Source organism: Hevea brasiliensis, chromosome 10 (genome assembly GCF_030052815.1).
Source record: "Hevea brasiliensis isolate MT/VB/25A 57/8 chromosome 10, ASM3005281v1, whole genome shotgun sequence".
NCBI lineage: Eukaryota > Viridiplantae > Streptophyta > Magnoliopsida > Malpighiales > Euphorbiaceae > Hevea > Hevea brasiliensis.
In genome coordinates this window covers 9,950,549-9,968,964 of record NC_079502.1, presented here as the reverse complement: position 1 = coordinate 9,968,964, position 18,416 = coordinate 9,950,549, and the positions used below count along the sequence as shown (strand labels likewise).

Sequence of the window (18,416 nt, the reverse complement as noted above, 5' to 3'; positions counted from 1 at the left end):
TTATAATTAAATTGAAAAATCACATGGAATAGATCAAAATCATGTTAAATCAAATTTATTTTACTGTTTTAATTTAATTTTAATTTAATTTTATAAATTAAAAAGTCATTATATATATATATATTATCTTTAATTTATTTACCTCTTCTTAATAATTTAGTTATAAATAAATTAAATAAAAAATTATAAGTGATTAATATATTATATATAATGTATATAATCCTTAATTATATATTTATTTTATAATTAAATATTAAATTATTAAAGATTACTAAAATATTTATCGTATGATATATTATACATTAGAAACCAACTTTGATACTTAAATGATAATTTAGATATAATTTTTCATATTATTATAATTGTATAAAATTATTTTAAAAATTCAAAATCAAATCAAAATCAGAATAATTAAATCATAATTAAAGTATTGAGAAATAAATCAAATCAAAATAAAAAAAGTGAAAAAAAAAACTAAATAAATACCATATTGAAAATTCAATTTTAAGTCTAATCTAACTTAATTCAGTGACTAAAAATATATCACTTATATGGTAGATTTATATTGAGTACACGTTTTCTCAATTCTCTATTTAAAAAAAAATTAATTTCAATTTTTAAATAGAGCAAAATTAGAATTAAAACTGCACACCTTTATCGCTAACAGTTTACATCTTTGAAATTTTCTATGATAAAAAAAAAAAACACTAATGAAGTGAGGGTGATTGAGAATTTGAATCTTTGAGATTGGCTCAAATTATTGGTAAATGGGGATGAAAAATTATCAATTATTACTCAAAAAAAATCATTCTTCTTTATTAAGATCATCTTTAAATAAAAAATTTTACTTATTTATATTTATATTTTTTTTTCTCTTATAAGATGATTATAATATTTTTATATTATTATGCTTGTTAATGAATGGTTGAATTTTCTATCTAAAAAAAAATGTTGGTAAAAGGGGATGAAAAGTAATAGTAAATGATTTTTCAGATGGTTTGATTTGTCTATAGGGATGAGAAGTATTAACAAGGAATTAATTAAGATTGAATGAACCCTTTAATTTAAAGACTAAACGTTTGCTATTATTCTCCTTGGGTTGTGTTATAAGTTGATCTCCTTCCATTATTACTATCACTTTCACTATTATTTTATGATCACTAGCATAGACTTTCTTCCTTCCCTTAAATAACCATTTTCTAAGAGTGCTCTATGAAAAAAATCACTCTTTCAAATATAATAGTTTGAGAATATTAAAAAATAACTTAAAATTAATGAAATAGCTTTTTTCAAGCTGCTTTTTTCTAAAATAGTACTTTTGTTCAGAAAATTAGTTTTAGCTCTCCAAACGCAATGTCAAATAGGTACTTAGTAGTAGATTTAAATTTGAAAAGACAATAGAATCAAAAAGTGAAGGGCTTAGGATGGGCCATATGATGATGATGAGATGTGGATGTGGGATTTGTGTATTATAAATGTTATTTGGATCATTTTACAGGTTGGGTAGATTTTAGGTATAAGGGAAACTCTGTCGAATTTTCGGCAAAACTTAGGATTTGTCCTTTGATTCTTTTGATATATAGGTTGAAACTAAGAGAACTGTATAGGGGATCAGCTTCCGTATGTATATGTGTGAGTATGGATGTGACACACAAGTGTGTGAGTGCTCTATATTGCTTTTGATGTGATTATGAGTTGTCCTATTTGAACTGTGTGAAGGTATTGCATTCATTATTAGGAATGCACTAGACTTATGTAATTATGGAAATTGTATGTAAAATCAATATCTTACTCTATGAGTCGAACACTCATTCCTGTTTACCTATTTTTTTTCTAGATTACAAGAGAGTTTATTTATTGTGTCTAACCTGCTTCCTATCTCGCAGGTCTATTAACTGTTATTTCTGTATTTTGTATTATTAAATTTGAATTATAGACCTTTGCATGTGTAGAACTATTTTATTTAGCTTGGGATTGTAAGATTAATTATTTTGAAATTGTAAATTTATTAATATATATATGTGAAATGAGTGGATGGATGATCATATTGAATGAGGGAGTTGGACTCTCATTTTATTTTATATTGAGTTGTTGATGATTGTGAGAGAGAGTTGAGCTCCCTATATATATGTATGTTGTGATCACAGGTCAGGTGAACTAAAAACTTTTCATTTGATGGTTCAGTTTATGGCCGGACTTTGTCCAGTTATTTTCTTGAAAATGGGCTTGTATATGAGTTTCAAGGTTGGGCTAATGAACAGTTAGGCTTACTACAGGCTTTGGGGACTTTATGCTAACCCAAATATTAGTGCCAGTTCAGCCCATAATTTGGGTCATGACAATTTATTTATTTATTTATATTTTACTTTTGTACTTATATTTTCAATTAATTAACTTTACTATTCTATAAAAATCCTATTTAAATACCCAAATCAAATTTACCCATTGCAAGTGCCTATAAAAAATTCATTTATTTTGAAATCAATACCAATCTTGAAAATTGGAATTCAAGTATTGTAATTGAGAGACTAAAAGGTTGTTTTTCAAAAAAATTATTATTATAAATATTATTAAAAAGACATTTTAAATTAATTATTAATATCCTTTAATTATGTGTAGTGAGAACATAGCACATGTTCTTCTAATTTACATTCATGTCGGTTCAATAGTTTGCCACCAACCCAAAAGAATATATTTATATAGAAAAGAAATATCAATGATACAAATTATTATTATTTTTTTCATTGAATAGATCAATACTATGCAAAAAATTAATTTAAATATTTGAACTTAATCTTCATACTTGGGTCAATCTTAGCATGTGCCTTCAATATTTGTGATTTATAATTGTTTATTGTTAACATAATAAGATTAGGATAAATTACAATTTGGCCCTGAGCAAAATTTACAATTTAATTTTTGTATTTTCATAATTAAGCAATTTAGTTAATTCCTCCATTTAATTTTTCATCCAATATACCTTTAGTTATAACAAAATATAAAAAATACTCATATATTTTTTAATTTAAAAAATTTATATTTTGTATTATAAACAAAATAGTAACTATTTTATTTATAAAATTTAAGTTAAGGTATTGTTTTGTTTAACATACAAATTACTTGATTATAGGTTTTTCAAATCTAAGAAATTAAATTACTTAATTTTAAACATATAAAAATTAAATTATATTTTTTTTCTAAATTTTAGAGATTAAATTACAATTTATCTAATCAATTACTCTCTTCCTTTATTTTTATCTATCATATTTATATTTTATTTTGTCCTAAATTATTTGTTATATTTAAAAAAATTTAATAATATTAACTTTTTTTTTAAATTTCTATTTATTTTTATTAAACATAATAAATATTTATAAAAAAATAATTAAATAAAATAAAAAATAATTTAATTAATTATTAATATATTCTTACAGTAGATTTTTGAGGTGTCCAAAGGGCAATACTAAAACAAACAAAAAAGAAAAATTAAAAGAAAAAAAAAAGGATTATTAGGTGGATCCACCAATAGAATAAAATAAGAGGAGAAATATCTCAAAGTGGGTCCCAATAATTTTTTTTTTTTAAATGTACCACAAAGTGGAGTGAAGAGCAGCATGCATGCACCAACATCAACATGGGTCGTACACAAAGTTAGCTCAGATTCCCAAAGTTTGGAAGATAGAATGGCTATTTGACGTACTTGTTTGGTATTTTATGGAAATGATCGAAATCACATTTCTCCACTCAACCCATTATATATGCCATCAAAGTGTCGGTGTGGACTCCTTCTTTGCATTCTTATATATTGAACCACAATTTTTAACTGGATTTTTCAATTTGATTTCAAGATATTGAATCTCAGATGATATGGTGATTTCTTTAAGTTTGAAATAATTTAAATGATTTGCATAATTTGATTTAAAATTAATTTAAAGATTGTTAATTATTATTTATGTGATCTTATCTCGCTTTCATATCATACCAAATAGAAATAGAGAAAAGGTTTTCGTTCTAAATCTTAATATTTGCGTTGATAATAATATATTATTATTTTTATTAAAAATTAATTTATTATTATTATATATTTAAATATTATAATTTTAATATATATATATATATATATATATATATATATATATATATTAATTAGATTAAATTTCATCCTTGCCTTTCTAACTTATAATTTATTTTGTTTAATAAAAAAATTTATATTGTATAATAATAAATTAAAATAAAAAAGTAACAAAAACTCTGTAGAAAATTTGCCTTTCCTTACACTTGGGTATTGAAATTACCGCTTCAACCCTAATCTTTCGAGTTTTACCAACTCGGTCCTTTTTTATGAATAATTTGTAAATTCTATTATCATTGCACAGTGATATCAGTGGTAATGGTATGCCTTAATTGTAATTTTCCCTCACCTAAACATTTATTTAAAAAAAAAATGAGATTGGTGTAATTTTTATGCTAAAAAAATTGTATTTTATATAATAAAAATTTTATATTTTTATAAAACATGAATATTATTTTTACATACTTTAAAAATATTATACTACTTTCTCTCTTGGTTAAAGAGAGAAAGTTCTCTCATTTGGGTATTTTTCATCCTTGGTCTCTGAGGTTCACTAAGCTTGCTTCCCATTGACTTCCCCTGCCTCTAGGCAAGGGAGGCCTTTGCCTTTTGGTTCTTTGGCCTGGCTCTGAGGGTCAGCTCTTCCTTAGTTAGGTTCGTTTGTATATGGTTACCCTTTGTGTTTGGCTGATTGCATGCAGGTAGATTTTCAATGAGAGGGCATTTTTTTGTTGTTTCCTAGGTGTTGGGTTTGGAGTTGAGATTTTAGGACAAGAGGCGGCAGTAGATGGTCTCCAGTAGGAAGCTTCATCCATTTTGCGGATTTTTGTCATTTTTCTGTTCTTTTGGTTTGCTCTATGTGGCGAGACGGTTTATATTGCTCTGGCCAACTTGTATCTTCGGGATCTGCTTCTATACCATGACTGTGAATGTCATTCTTTCAGCATTGTATGCCAAGGAGCTCCATGATGGCACCTTCATTGTTGTTGAGTGGTTTCTTCGTTGTTGTTGAGGAAGTTGGCAAGAATCCTTGCTGAGTTTAGGTGCTGGTAGAGATGGGCTTTTTAGCTCTTTGCAATGCTAGTAGTATTCAATTGGCTTTGGTCTCTATTCATTTCCTTTGGCAGTAGCAACTATGGCAATCAATGTGCTCCTGTGTTCTTCCCTTTTCTCTTAGGGTTTCTAGTTGGGGTGGGTTTGATTGTGGGTTGGTCTAGTTGTTTCCGACGAGTTTGATTTCTGGGCTGTTACTATTTTTTTTTTATTAACTTTCTCTTTTCTCTGAAGTGTATCTAAATCCCAATTTGTAATCTTGCCCTTCGAGACTCTCAATGCAATTGTGCATATTAAAATCTATAAAAAGTTTAAATTCACATGAGAATGAATATATTTAACATTAAATTAAATTTTTATATATAGATTTTGTGACACCCTCACTCGTCTACAGTATAGCAGAGTAAGGAGTGTTATAATTGGTGCTAGCGCTCTATCTTATCTTACTTTATTACTTTAATAATTTGTTCTCGTTATATTTTAATATTACCATTTGACGTATTTCATTTTCAATAATAATTTCCAATAATAATCTCATTCATATACATCATAATCATCTCAGTATTTTAAATATAATTTATATATTCCATATTACATAATCATTCCCATACAAATCCATTCTTGCTTAATTTATATATAAAAATTTTCAAATTTCATTAAGATACATAATTTACACACAATATACAAATTAATTATATATGAGAGAGCCAATTTATTAATTTGCGTCACATACATATTAATTACATTTTCATAGTCACATTATAACATAAAAAATATTTGTGATATACAAAATACATAATATGACTTATATGAGCCCTATCTACATGCATTGTTGAATACTCTCCAGATCAGAATTCCAAAATCTCAGTCTAATGACCATTATGCTTTGTCTTCAGTACTTACGCGAGGAAACAAATCCATCGAGCTAAGTCTTGCCGCTTAGTGGTGCAATAATATAACAAAAAATAATATACAAATAAAGATAGAAATAAAGCATGATTTGGGTAATTCAGAATTAATTTAATCTCGTACAAAATTTCTAATATTAACTATCTTTTATCATAATTTGTTTATTTCCCATTGGAGGTGCTTAGTTCATAAATTTACGATAATAATATACAATATAAAAATAATCTAAAAATGTTAAATCTATGTTTATATTATTATGTATGACACATTTGCAATGTTTATTTAAGTTATAATTCTTTTGCTAATCTTTTTAACAGTTTCTCAATATTTCCTAGGTTGTCTGAGATCATTGCATAATAATTAAAATTCTTAGAGTTATTTCATAATAGATAAATTTTAATATTAATTTAGTTCATTTCAAATCTTTTAAATAAATAATTTCTTAGAGCTAATCTAATTTATTTCAGATCTTTCTAACTCGTTTATTTAATTTTTAATATTTTAATTTCTAATATTCTTACTTTATTTCACTACCCAAGTAATCTATGACAGGCTGACTAAACTGGATAAGCGGGTTTCTGGGCACTGGACACCGTGGTGTCTTGGGTCGTCATATTATGGGATGTGAAATACGGAACGTCAACCACGTATACAATCAATATGGCTAAAAAGCCATGGTAATAAATAATCGGGCATACAAGCTATGAATGCGGGTATAAAGCCATAAATACAGGCATAAAATTTTACATAGTACTGCTTAAATAATCCCCTATTGGCATGCCAATCTATCCAATCTGACACACATGTCTAGACAATACATGGGCACAATAGTACCATTAAGTATTCTTATATTTCATTATTTCATTATAAATTCTATTTATATTTTATAGTATTTTAGTTATAGTTATGATGGAAGCAAAATTTTTCAAATCACATTTTTACACAATTTATATATTCATTTTATCATCCATATTGATCACAATTTACATCAATCGTTTTCATGTACCATTGTACTCAAACATTCTTCTTTTCTCTCATGATGAGAAACAAGTGTTTATAATTCACATTGTTCCCTCTCATGTGTCATTTATTATAAGCAAGGTATTATTATTCTATTTATAATGGAGACGTAAGTCCTAAAGACTACTTTACCTCATTTAATACGATTAGCAATCCATTTATGTAAATCACATTTCATATTTCAAGTTATATTACTAAGGTATTATTTGTTCTATTTGTGATGGGAATACAAGTCCCATCTACCTATCCACATGATTTAGGTGTAAGTCATTTAGGTTTTGGTTCTTTAGCTTTGATGTCATTGTGGTTACTATTCACATTACTATTCAAGCAACCGTTGATTATTTCATGAATAATAGGAATATAAATTCTAAACACATGATCCTACCACATTTTGGGTTCTAAATTTATTTGCATTAGTTACCAATTACAATTCAAAGCTTCCTAGAAGTATTTTCAAAATTTCAGATTTTGTCTCTTAAGTTTACTATTCCATTAGACTAATCTACAGTGGAATTTTGGCTAGCTTTTCTTCATCAAAGTTGTTTCATAATGTCTCTACTTTATTTTCCTTTTTGAATCACTCCATTTGAAGTTTTGTAGCTCAAGTTATGATCAAATTACTATAACTGGTCGGATTGGTTCATGTCCAGAATTTCTGGGCAATTTTGGTTCTAGCAATTTTAGTGAGCTAACTTTGGTTAGGAATTTGAATAGGTTATGGTTAGAACTGGGCTCCAAGTTCTTCATAGGAAATGTTCTCCTATGTCTAAGCTTTCCAATGATTCAAAAATCAGGTCATTCTGACCTTCCTAGAGTGAGTTATGGCCATTTGAACATTTACTATTCATATGGTCATTTTTTCAGGTCTAGATTTTGGTTACCCGAATTTAGGCAATTTTTAGGTCACTCTAAGTTGGTTTTCTAAGCAGGATCTCTTCATGAAAAATGTGGCAAATTGTCTTAGGTTTCATCTTCGATTGGCCTTACACCAATTGGAGTAACACAGCTCTACTCATGGCCTAAAAACCACACTAGACTCAAGGTCTAGAAAATCCTGCATAAACACAACACTCCCAATTTTCAATTTCCACCCAACTACCAAACTTCAATCACATTCATAGCACTTCAATTAGTCAATAATCAACCTCAACAACATTAATTGAACAACATTGCATCAATCCCCCAAATTTAGTTCCAAATCCTAGATTTCACAATTTCCATTTCATGCAAACCATGCAATCTAACATTCTAATCACATATACATACTAAGCAACTCCAACAAACACATTTAATTTCAATTAAATTCATCAATTCTCACAACTACACATGCTGGCCAAAATTTCTCTTCAATCAAACATGTATAGTTTCTCAATTTTCCTTGCAATTCTTTCCATATTCATACTTAACTTCAAGTTTACAAGTAGAGGAAAGGAAGGGGATAGCACTAACCTTGTTCTCCTAACTCTAGGCAACCTTCAATCAACCCAACACCTGATTCACTTCTTTGGGGCTACCAACCAGATTTTCCTTTCACTTTTCTTCCCACTTTCCTTGGGTTTTATGGCTGGCTATGGAGGTTTATCAAGGTTGCCAAAGGTAATGGTTTGAAAGGTAATGGTTTGAAAGCTTGAAATTGTGTTTCAATGATAGAAAAATAAAAGAATTTGAGAGAAAAATGGAGGAGAGAGGGCTAGACGGAAGAATGACTGGAGAAGAAGATAATTATCACTTAAAATAAAACAAAACAAATGAGTGTCTTATGTTCATAGGTTCTTAGAATTTAATGATGTCATGCTTGATCATGCTTATGTCATAAATTTGATTTTTTTTTCATTTCTTTTCCCATTTCGATTATCACATTTCATGATTTTAATTCATTCTTAATGTTTTAATCTCTGTAATTTTAATTAACATTTAGGTCAAAATTCATCTTTAAGAGTAAAATGATCAAAATGTCATTCATTGTGTTAATCGAGTTATAATTGTTTGTACTGATTGGCTTTATTTTCTTGCATTCCTTCGACATTTTTATTGTCATCTAAACCTCATAAATTCTTCAATTAAGTCCCAAATAATTATTTCACAGGGTACTCCACTAGTCCGGGTTGACAACTGTCTTCACAGCCACTTCCCATTAGGGTCACCCATCTTATAACCTCCAGCTCATTTAACAAAGTTGCACTTCATTTCTTAAAATTTTCTTTAATTTTTCTTCTCATTATTTAGGTGATTTATGACTTCTTACTCTATTTTAAATAGAGTTTCAGACATTCTGACTGTCCAGATAAATATTAGTCATCAAAATAATAAAACGTACAAACTATCTAAAATAAAAATATCAAAAATTTATACATTTTATATATACATTTTAATTAATTTTATATATCTTTATCCAACTATTTAATCTAACAATATTAAATTATTTCTCATAGAAATTTGACTCAAAAAGAATTCATTAGCATCGGATGGTACAAATTTAAACAAGAATTTCTCGGGAATAACATTCCATTGGATGGGTTCAAATAAGATGGGTACATTATTTGGAGGTAATTTTTTTTTTAAATTCATTATTTTTATTAAAAAGATACTATCAAACTAAGAACACAAGTCAACAGACATTATCATTATTTTGACTAAAAAATCAACTTTATCTAGCTTTGAGTGACTAAATTCAAAACATTTTGAAAATTAAGCATTCGCTTTTTGGGTTTACAATTTTACACCATCCTATTATTTTTTTTTAAATAAATGAAGTTTAAATAATTTATAAAAATTTAAATTAAAAACAATAATATTTATAATTATTAAACTCGATTTAAAATTTGATTTGAGAAAAAAATTTAGTTAATGGGTCATTAATTCAATCAATAAATTATTATAAAATTAATTAAATATATACTAATTAAGTAATACACTTATTAATATAACTAAGTTTAACTAACTAAATTTTATTTTTAGAATAAATATTTCTATATTTATTAGGTTATATTTATACATATCTTTATAATATTTTAAATTTTATATGAAAATATTAAAATTTTATATATATTTATTCTCAAAATTTATAATTAATATATAAAATAAAATATTTTTATAAATAACTAGCTTTACAATATTTATGAAATATTAATTATATATTAAACATAAAAATAAACATATTATTTTATAAATTTTCTTTTATTATTATAAATAAAAAAGATAATAATATTTTATTCATTAACAAAATATACATCCTTAAATATCAATATAATTAATATTTTTAAAAATTTTCAATTTAAAAAATTTTAAATTAGCTAATTTTTTTATATTCGTACCACTTTACTGCATCAACCCGCCCGAATCGGTCTAAGTTTTATAAAACATCGGTAATGCTATGAGAACCGCTCTTATTGACCCCGTAAATCTCGGGCGTAAAGTATATACGAAGAGCATATTGGATCATTTCCCATTCTTTATGTGACTGTGATGTGATAAAAAAGCTTAATAATAAAATAATATTAATATATATATATATATATATATATATATATATATATATATATTTATTTATTCAAAATCATAATAACAATTGATGGGATGTCATCTTAATGCAAATCATTAGACATGCTCGTGAACTTCTTTTGGTTAATTTCTACCCTAATTTTTTTAGACTTTCTAAGCTTACAATTATTGGCTTAGACTTTGAGCAACTGAACCTACTTATTAACAAAGTTGATGTAACTTTAACATCATTTTAAAAGTACTGTAGAGTTTAAAAGATAAATTTATTAAGTTCTCACTTAATTTTTATTAAAATTTAAATTTAAAATTTTATAATTTAAATATAATTAAATAAAATTTTAATTTATATAAAAATAAGTTTATTAATTATTAGATTAAATATTTATATATATATATATTTATTGAAATTAACATGTGTTATTAGATGTTAGTTCATGAATTTTTTTTTTTTTTATAAAATTTAAGTGTGGCATGCGCTATTTTTTAACTCGCCCATAATAAATAAACAATCACCACCATACGATAATTAATACTCATGCATCAGAACCGTTAAAAGCAAAGTGGGTCCCAACATGAAGATCTATAAGCACATGGGACTTCGTTGCAGAACCGATTCCCATTATGCTTAGGAAATGGACTCTTCCCATCCCCATGCAAAAACGACGCGCTCTCTCCCCTTCTTAGTCGACACCTTTGAAATTAAATGAAAAAAAATTATATATATATTATTATTATTTTTTTATAAAAAAAAAAGAAGGAAACATTGACCAAAATCAAAGGACAAAGAAAAGCAAATATCAGCAAGTTTTCACTCCTGCAAACACAAACGCAAACAGAATCTTAGCTGGATGCGCCTCTCTTCACTTTCGTTGCTTTCTCTCTTTTCTGCTTCTCTTTCTTTTTTCTATCTTCAACCCTTTCCCATTTTCCTCCCTTTTCTCTCACTTTCCCTGGAAAAAAAAAGAAAAGAAAACACACACACACACACACTGCACTGAAACACCTTAAACCCCACAATGCCCGCCTCCTCCTCCTCCTCCTCCTCCTTCTTCTTCATCACATTCTTCGTCTTTTCCTGCGCTTCCCGCCAATTATCCTCCACCTCCAGCCGTAGGATCCTCCACCAACCTTTCTTTCCTCAGGACGCCATTCCTCCTTCTCAACCGCCTTCTCCTTCTCCACCTTCTCCGCCTACTTCCCCTAAAATCCCCTTTTCCACTGCTACCCCAAATCAGTCCCCTTTTTTTCCTTCCTACCCTTCTCCTCCACCTCCTTCTTCTCCGGCTACATTTGCCTCTTTCCCTGCCAATATCTCCTCTCTCATCCTCCCTCAGTCCCCTCAGCCCAAACCCAATTCCCATAAACTCCTCGCCGTTGCAATTTCGGCTGTCGTCTCTGCTATTGTTGTATTGGGTATTTTCGTCTTTTACTATAGCCGGCGCTGGCGACACAGTGGCTTCTCCGATGACAAGACTTATAGATCGGATAACAGTAACAGAATGCACCCAGCATATGCGGATACCACAAACAGTAACCATCACAAGCTAAGAACCACTTCAACCAGTTCTGAGTTTCTTTATCTGGGTACTTTGGTTAATTCACACACCACAGATGAAGGTTCTAATGCTCATGATAATGTCAATGTCGAGTCAGATCCTCCGAAATTGGATTCTCCGGAGTTACTCCCGCTGCCACCGCTTAACAGGCAGAGTTCCATGCAGAATTTCGGGAATGGAGAAGTGGGGTCTACTGCAGATGAGGAGGACGAGTTTTACTCGCCAAGAGGGTCTCTGGGGGGTCAAGAGAGCTCGAGCGGCACAGGATCGGGGTCTAGAAGATTGTTTGCGTCCGTCGGTGATCAGGATTTTGATGCAAGAAGCACTGCCTCAAGCTCGTGTTCGTCTTCTACTTCGGGCTCTCCTGCTCGGTCTCAGTCACTCAGTATTTCTCCGCCAGGAAGTAGTCCACGACCAAAATCTCCGGAAACTAGTGTTCTTGAGGCTTCTCCAGCACCTTCTCCGCCTCCTGGCCCCCCGCCGCCGCCGCCGCCACCACCACCACTAATGCCACTCCATAACGAGCGGAAATCTCCATCGCCGTTTCCGTCTGCGTCTGCCTCCCATCCAGATGAATCGCCGAGATTATCGTTTAACTTGGATCGAAACGCACAGTCTCCATCAGTGTCCTCGGCTTTGTCATCGCCCAACAGGAGTTTGGAGAAAAGCGCAGTTGCGTCACCGCGAATTTTGAATGATTTGGATAGAAATGTGCGGTCTCCATCCCTGTCCCCAGCAAGGATATTGAATGTTTTGGATCAAAATAGGCAGTCACCTTCATTATCCTCTGTTTCTACATCACCTGACAGAAATTTGGAGAAAACTCCGATTGCTTCTCCTAGAATATCGAATGCGTTGGATCGAGAAGTGAGGTCCCCATTTCTGTCGTCTACTTCTACGTCGCCAGAGAGAATTTTGGAGAAGACCCCGTCTTCAAGAATATCAAATTATTTGGATCGAAATGTGCACTCTCCTTTATTGTCTTCAGCTTCTACTTCACCAGGAAGAGGTTTGGATAAGAACCCACTTGCATATCCCAGAATTTCAAATGTTTCGGATCAAAGTAAGAGGCCTTCTTCAGTGTCTTCAGCTTCTTCATCGCCAGGTAAAGTTTTGGAAAAAAGCCCAGATGCATCACCAGTAATGACTTCGAGTGTTTTTGGTCTAAATGCCAGAATTAGCAGTGTTTTAGGCCAGCCTATTTCACTTCCACTACCGCATCCTCCACCTCCACCTCCACCACCGCCACCACCACAACAAAGGCGCTCACCATCCCCACCACCACCACCACCACCACAACAAAGATACGGGGGTTCTCCAGTTGCATCAACACCGACAGGCCAACCCCTTTCCAAGCTGCCAGTACTTATACCACCTTCAAGGTCTTTTGTATTACAAAGCACATCTATGGTATCTCCAATTGAATTACCACCTAGTTCTAAAACAATTGAGGATGTTGAGGAGACTGCCAAGCCAAAGTTGAAGCCTTTGCATTGGGATAAAGTTAGGGCCAGCTCTGACCGTGAAATGGTTTGGGATCAGCTCAGGTCAAGCTCCTTTAAGTAAGATACTGAACCCTCTGCTGCTACCTTGTGTTTGGTATTTTACCTTATTTTTTACTAGTTGAAATAGGTTTATAATTGTTTATTCTTTTATTGATCACAACTGTATCTCCTGCTTAAATTTATAGAATTGTGCATTTTGCAGATTTAACGAGGAGATGATGGAAACGTTGTTTGTTGTCAACACTCCAAATCCAAAACCAAACCAACTAACTCCACGTTCTGTTATTCCATCACCTAACCAAGAGAATAGGGTATTGGATCCAAAAAAGGCTCAGAACGTTGCAATTTTGCTCAGGGCACTCAATGTGACAATTGAGGAAGTTTGTGAAGCCCTTTTAGAAGGTAAATGTTCATTTACTTTTGGTAGGCATGGTTCAGGTGCCTACACATTTTAGTGCCATATGTGGTTTTATTTGATGTGTTGGGTTCTATCTTGAAAATGTATTCTTGGAATTCTGAAAATGACCTTGGCATTGTGTAGCCTGAACGCATTGGGATCCTTCAGAAGAAGCAACATGCCATTGTGTAGTCTTTTTCTCTTAGCAACTTACATTATAAGATAGATTTGCTTCACTTTATTTTTCTTCTTATTAGGGGTAATCAATTTGCAATAGGTTACTTGCATAATTATATTTTACTATAGAGGTTAACCTTCATGTGTATATATATATATATATATATATATAACTTCAATTTTAAATACATATGACTTCATCAATTCAGTTCAGTCTTATAATACTTCAGTTCAACTGTATCCAACTTTAATATCATAATTATCTTACAGCAAGCAAATGCTAATGGTGCATGAATTATTGGTGGCATGGTGCAGTCAAAAATTGATACATCTTCCTAAACTGGCATCTTGAATAAATGAAACTGTGGAAGGTCTTTCATTCTTTCTGAAGTCATATTCTAATTGAAGGAATGGTGCTTTATAAGGTCATTGTACATAAATGCATCTATCATTGGCATTGTGCTTCTTTGCTAGTTTATTCTTGAATTGAAGACCCTGAAACTAAAGTAAGTCACTCTTACATGCAGGCAATACCGATGCACTTGGAACCGAACTTCTAGAAAGTTTATTAAAGATGGCTCCTACCAAAGAAGAAGAGCGTAAATTAAAGGAATATAAAGATGATTCACCAACCAAGCTTGGTCATGCTGAGAAATTCCTCAAGGCTGTGCTTGATGTACCTTTTGCGTTTAAGAGAGTGGATGCAATGCTTTACATAACCAATTTTGAGTCTGAGGTTGAGTACCTCAAGAGGTCTTTGGAAACCCTAGAGGTAAATAAAGCCTTCCTCTTTCTATTTGGGCCCCTTTATACTGCTTTCAGCCTTGTTCTAAAATCGGATATTGTTAAGTCGATGATCACCTTGAGCTTGAGATTACTCAACAAGGGAAAACATTGAAGTTCTGTTTGAGCCTAATGCGAATGGTTGTTGAATGGCATAATTTTTTAGCCATTGCCAGTGAATGATAAGTAATCATATGCTATTCATATTTAGAAATGGATAAATGTTTTGTTTGGGTCTTCAACTGGGAATCCTGTGCTCGTATCCAGTGCTGGTGGGGGCAGTTCATTCTTTCTAGTCTCTAAATCAATGCAATTTCGCTTTATTATTGTTTGTTGAAGTTGATCTCTTTACTTCTTTACTTCAGTCCACGTGTCTCATGTGTTTTACCTTTTCACAGGCAGCCTGTGAAGAACTGAGAAGTAGTAGGATGTTCTTGAAACTTCTAGAAGCTGTGCTCAAGACAGGGAACCGCATGAATGTTGGGACTAACCGTGGTGATGCCCATGCCTTCAAGCTTGACACGCTTCTCAAGCTTGTTGATGTCAAGGGTGCAGATGGAAAGACCACACTATTGCATTTTGTTGTACAGGAAATTATAAGAGCTGAAGGTGCTCGATTTTCGGGTGCCAACCAAACTCCAAACTCCACTTCAATTGAAGATGCTAAGTGTAGAAAACTTGGCCTGCAAGTTGTTTCTGGTCTAAGCTCAGAGCTCACAAATGTGAAGAAAGCAGCTGCTATGGATTCTGATGTACTTAGCAGTGATGTCTCCAAACTTTTCAAAGGCATTGAGAATATCAATGAAGTTGTGCGATTAAATGAAACAATGGGGGTGGCTGAAACCAGCCAGAAATTTTCAGATGCAATGAAGAGATTCATGAAATTGGCTGAGGAGGAGATCATAAGGATTCAAGCCCATGAAAGTGTAGCCTTGTCTCTAGTGAAAGAGATCACAGAGTACTTCCATGGGAATTCAGCGAAGGAAGAAGCTCACCCTTTCAGACTTTTCATGGTGGTGAGGGATTTTCTTACTGTTCTTGATCGGGTCTGCAAAGAAGTTGGTATGATAAACGAGCGTACAATAGTTAGTTCTGCCCACAAGTTTCCAGTTCCAGTAAACCCAACTCTTCCGGTTCCAGTAAATCCAACTCTGCCACAGGAATTATCTGGACCCAATGCTAGGAAGCAGTACAGTTTCTCTGATGATGATAGTGCATCTCCTTAGCATTTATGGCTTGTATGAGGTTGAATTTTTGTTGCATTTAGGCAGAAACTGCCTAAGGTTGGTGGTTTGGGTTGGCTGGGTTTTGCAGGGGCATGGCTGCCAGATTCCTGTAATTTATTATTTTTTGTCCGATATTTGTATAAAGTTTTGGGATTGCTTTTGTCCTATAGATAGTATACGAAGATCTTCCTTGAGAAGAACAAGGCAGAGTACTAAATCAGGTGGATGATTATTAATGGATATTTCATATAAGCCTGAGCCTCTCAAGGACTTTTATAGGAACAATGCTTAATTATAGAAGTAAAGCTCTGATTATAGCAGACAAGACTATACGATTTCTTGTTATATAAAAGAATATGTGATTTATTCCACAATTATCATTTCATGTCAAGAAATTCTGATTTGATTTACACTATTTGGAATGATTCTTATGTAATAATTCAATTTTACTCAAAGAATTCAATTCAAATGATTATACGAATGAGTTTTAAGATGGAATTTATTTTAATTATATTAAAGAAAAAAAAAGGAATTTATATTTAAAATAAAAGCATAACATCAGCTGCAAAGCTGGTGTTTGCAGAGCATTGGACTACTGGGTTTTAGACATTAGGAAGAAATTTAGAGAGATTAGCCATAAAAGCTTCTGAAGAGTCTCAAACCCCACACCAACTCCACCGGCATTGTTTGGGCCAAAAAGAAGACCATTGGAATAGGCTCCTAAAACTCATGCAAGCAATAACAATGCTAATTGCCGCCCATCTCGACTCTCAGAGACAGCAATACTTCCCCACACAACTTTGTTTCTATGACACCACAATATCCAACACGCCACTAACAGACTCTACACTCGTTTTGAGAACTCATACCCAAAGAACACGAACATTAGATTGGGAACTCAATTTAGGTCGGAGTTATATGTTTTTAGTCATTGAACAAAATCATTATAAAAAGAGAATGTCTGACTTAACTTACAAAATGAAAAATTTTTCTCAGATTAATTTTTTTTTTTGAGTTTATAAATTATAAAAATATTTTAAATAAATATATCAATTTAAAATTATTGCTTATAAAAAAAAGAAAGAGATGAGACAGAAAGTAATTAGCAATTAGCAATTGACATGAGAAGACTACATAGTATCATTAAAAAATATTCATGCATCATCCAGGCATATTTCTTTATTTTATAATCATATTTTCATAAGATAGCCAGGGTATATATGTTCATGATGATCAGAACCCTAAACAAACAGAAAATCCATAATTAACCCATGTTTAAGCAAAGCCACAGCACTTCAAAAAGGCTCATCACCTAAACCAAAACCTCCCAGAGCACTACCAATATTCTGATTACCAAAATGATTAGCCATCATCAACTCATTAGCCCTAGTACCCACATTCCTCCTTAACTCCTTCATGGCCCTCACATATTCCTCAAGCTCCTCTACACCCATATCATCAATAGAATCATCCCACCAAAACCCTGCATTCACATTACTCTCCCTCACCTTATTCCATTCTTGAATCATTGCCAAACACTTCTTCTCCTCCTCCAGCTCTTTCACTGCCTCTTCATACTCTCTGTTCCACTGTTGGACATGTGGGTTATTGCTACTGGTCACGGGATCTTCTTCCTTGGTATCAAAACCTTCGTTCAGATAGCAATCAAGAACAGTGTCTACATTGGGATGGCCAAAGGCAAAGACCTTTTTCCCGGGAGAGAAGGCGATTACAGCCACTTGTGCCCCAGAAAGGAGACTGAGCTCACTTGCTTTCTTGACTAGACCTGCTCGGCGTTTCGAGAAGGTCACTTGCAGATTGCTTTTTGCTTCAATGGGCTTGATCTCGATCTTTTGGCGGCCTTTGGTTCTCTTTTGGTGTTTGTTTGTGGTAACCATGGCTGCTAGCGAAGAGTGTTAATGGGTTTTTAAGGTTTGAAGATCTGAAGATATTTATAGATGAAAAGCAAAGGAAGAAGCAGAGTTTGTGTTGTGAAATGTGTTTTATTTTTGGCAATTAATGTGATTTTTCCATATATTAGTGCATGGTTCATGACAAAGTATGCCAAAATCTTGGTCAAGAAAATGTAAATTATTTTCCCCCCATTTATGTCTTGGGAAATTTAAAAATATGACTCTGATTTAGGAGAAATTCAAGGAAGCTGTGGGAGAAATAAGGAAATATTGATTTTAAATTAAAAAAAAAATTGATTAC

At 31.8% G+C, this 18,416-nt stretch overlaps 2 protein-coding genes across 2 annotated transcripts; one reads left to right on the top strand and one right to left on the bottom strand.

Annotated features, from left to right (window-relative positions):
* The first annotated feature begins 11,322 nt into the window (after window positions 1-11,322).
* Window positions 11,323-16,576, top strand: LOC110654365 (formin-like protein 1). Its single transcript, XM_021810327.2, has 4 exons — window positions 11,323-13,676; window positions 13,822-14,021; window positions 14,721-14,965; window positions 15,375-16,576. Exons 1-4 carry the CDS (start codon window positions 11,575-11,577, stop codon window positions 16,200-16,202), a joined length of 3,375 nt encoding a protein of 1,124 aa, XP_021666019.2. The 5' UTR covers window positions 11,323-11,574; the 3' UTR covers window positions 16,203-16,576.
* Window positions 16,577-17,419: 843 nt separating this feature from the next.
* LOC110654308 (agamous-like MADS-box protein AGL62) lies at window positions 17,420-18,185 on the bottom strand. Its single transcript, XM_021810243.2, has one exon. The coding sequence runs from the start codon at window positions 18,098-18,100 to the stop codon at window positions 17,498-17,500; it is 603 nt and encodes a 200-aa protein (XP_021665935.1). The 5' UTR covers window positions 18,101-18,185; the 3' UTR covers window positions 17,420-17,497.
* Window positions 18,186-18,416: the final 231 nt, after the last annotated feature.

What these genes read in the sequence shown, in the direction of transcription:
- LOC110654365 (XM_021810327.2), top strand. Translation starts at nt 11,575, where the DNA reads ATGCCCGCCTCCTCCTCCTCCTCCTCCTCCTTCTTCTTCATCACATTC. An exon ending in CTCAGGTCAAGCTCCTTTAA is followed by an intron (nt 13,677 to 13,821) that starts GTAAGATACTGA and finishes TGCATTTTGCAG; the next exon opens with ATTTAACGAGGAGATGATGG. An exon ending in GGTCTTTGGAAACCCTAGAG is followed by an intron (nt 14,966 to 15,374) that starts GTAAATAAAGCC and finishes ACCTTTTCACAG; the next exon opens with GCAGCCTGTGAAGAACTGAG.
- LOC110654308 (XM_021810243.2), bottom strand. Translation starts at nt 18,100, where the DNA reads ATGGTTACCACAAACAAACACCAAAAGAGAACCAAAGGCCGCCAAAAG.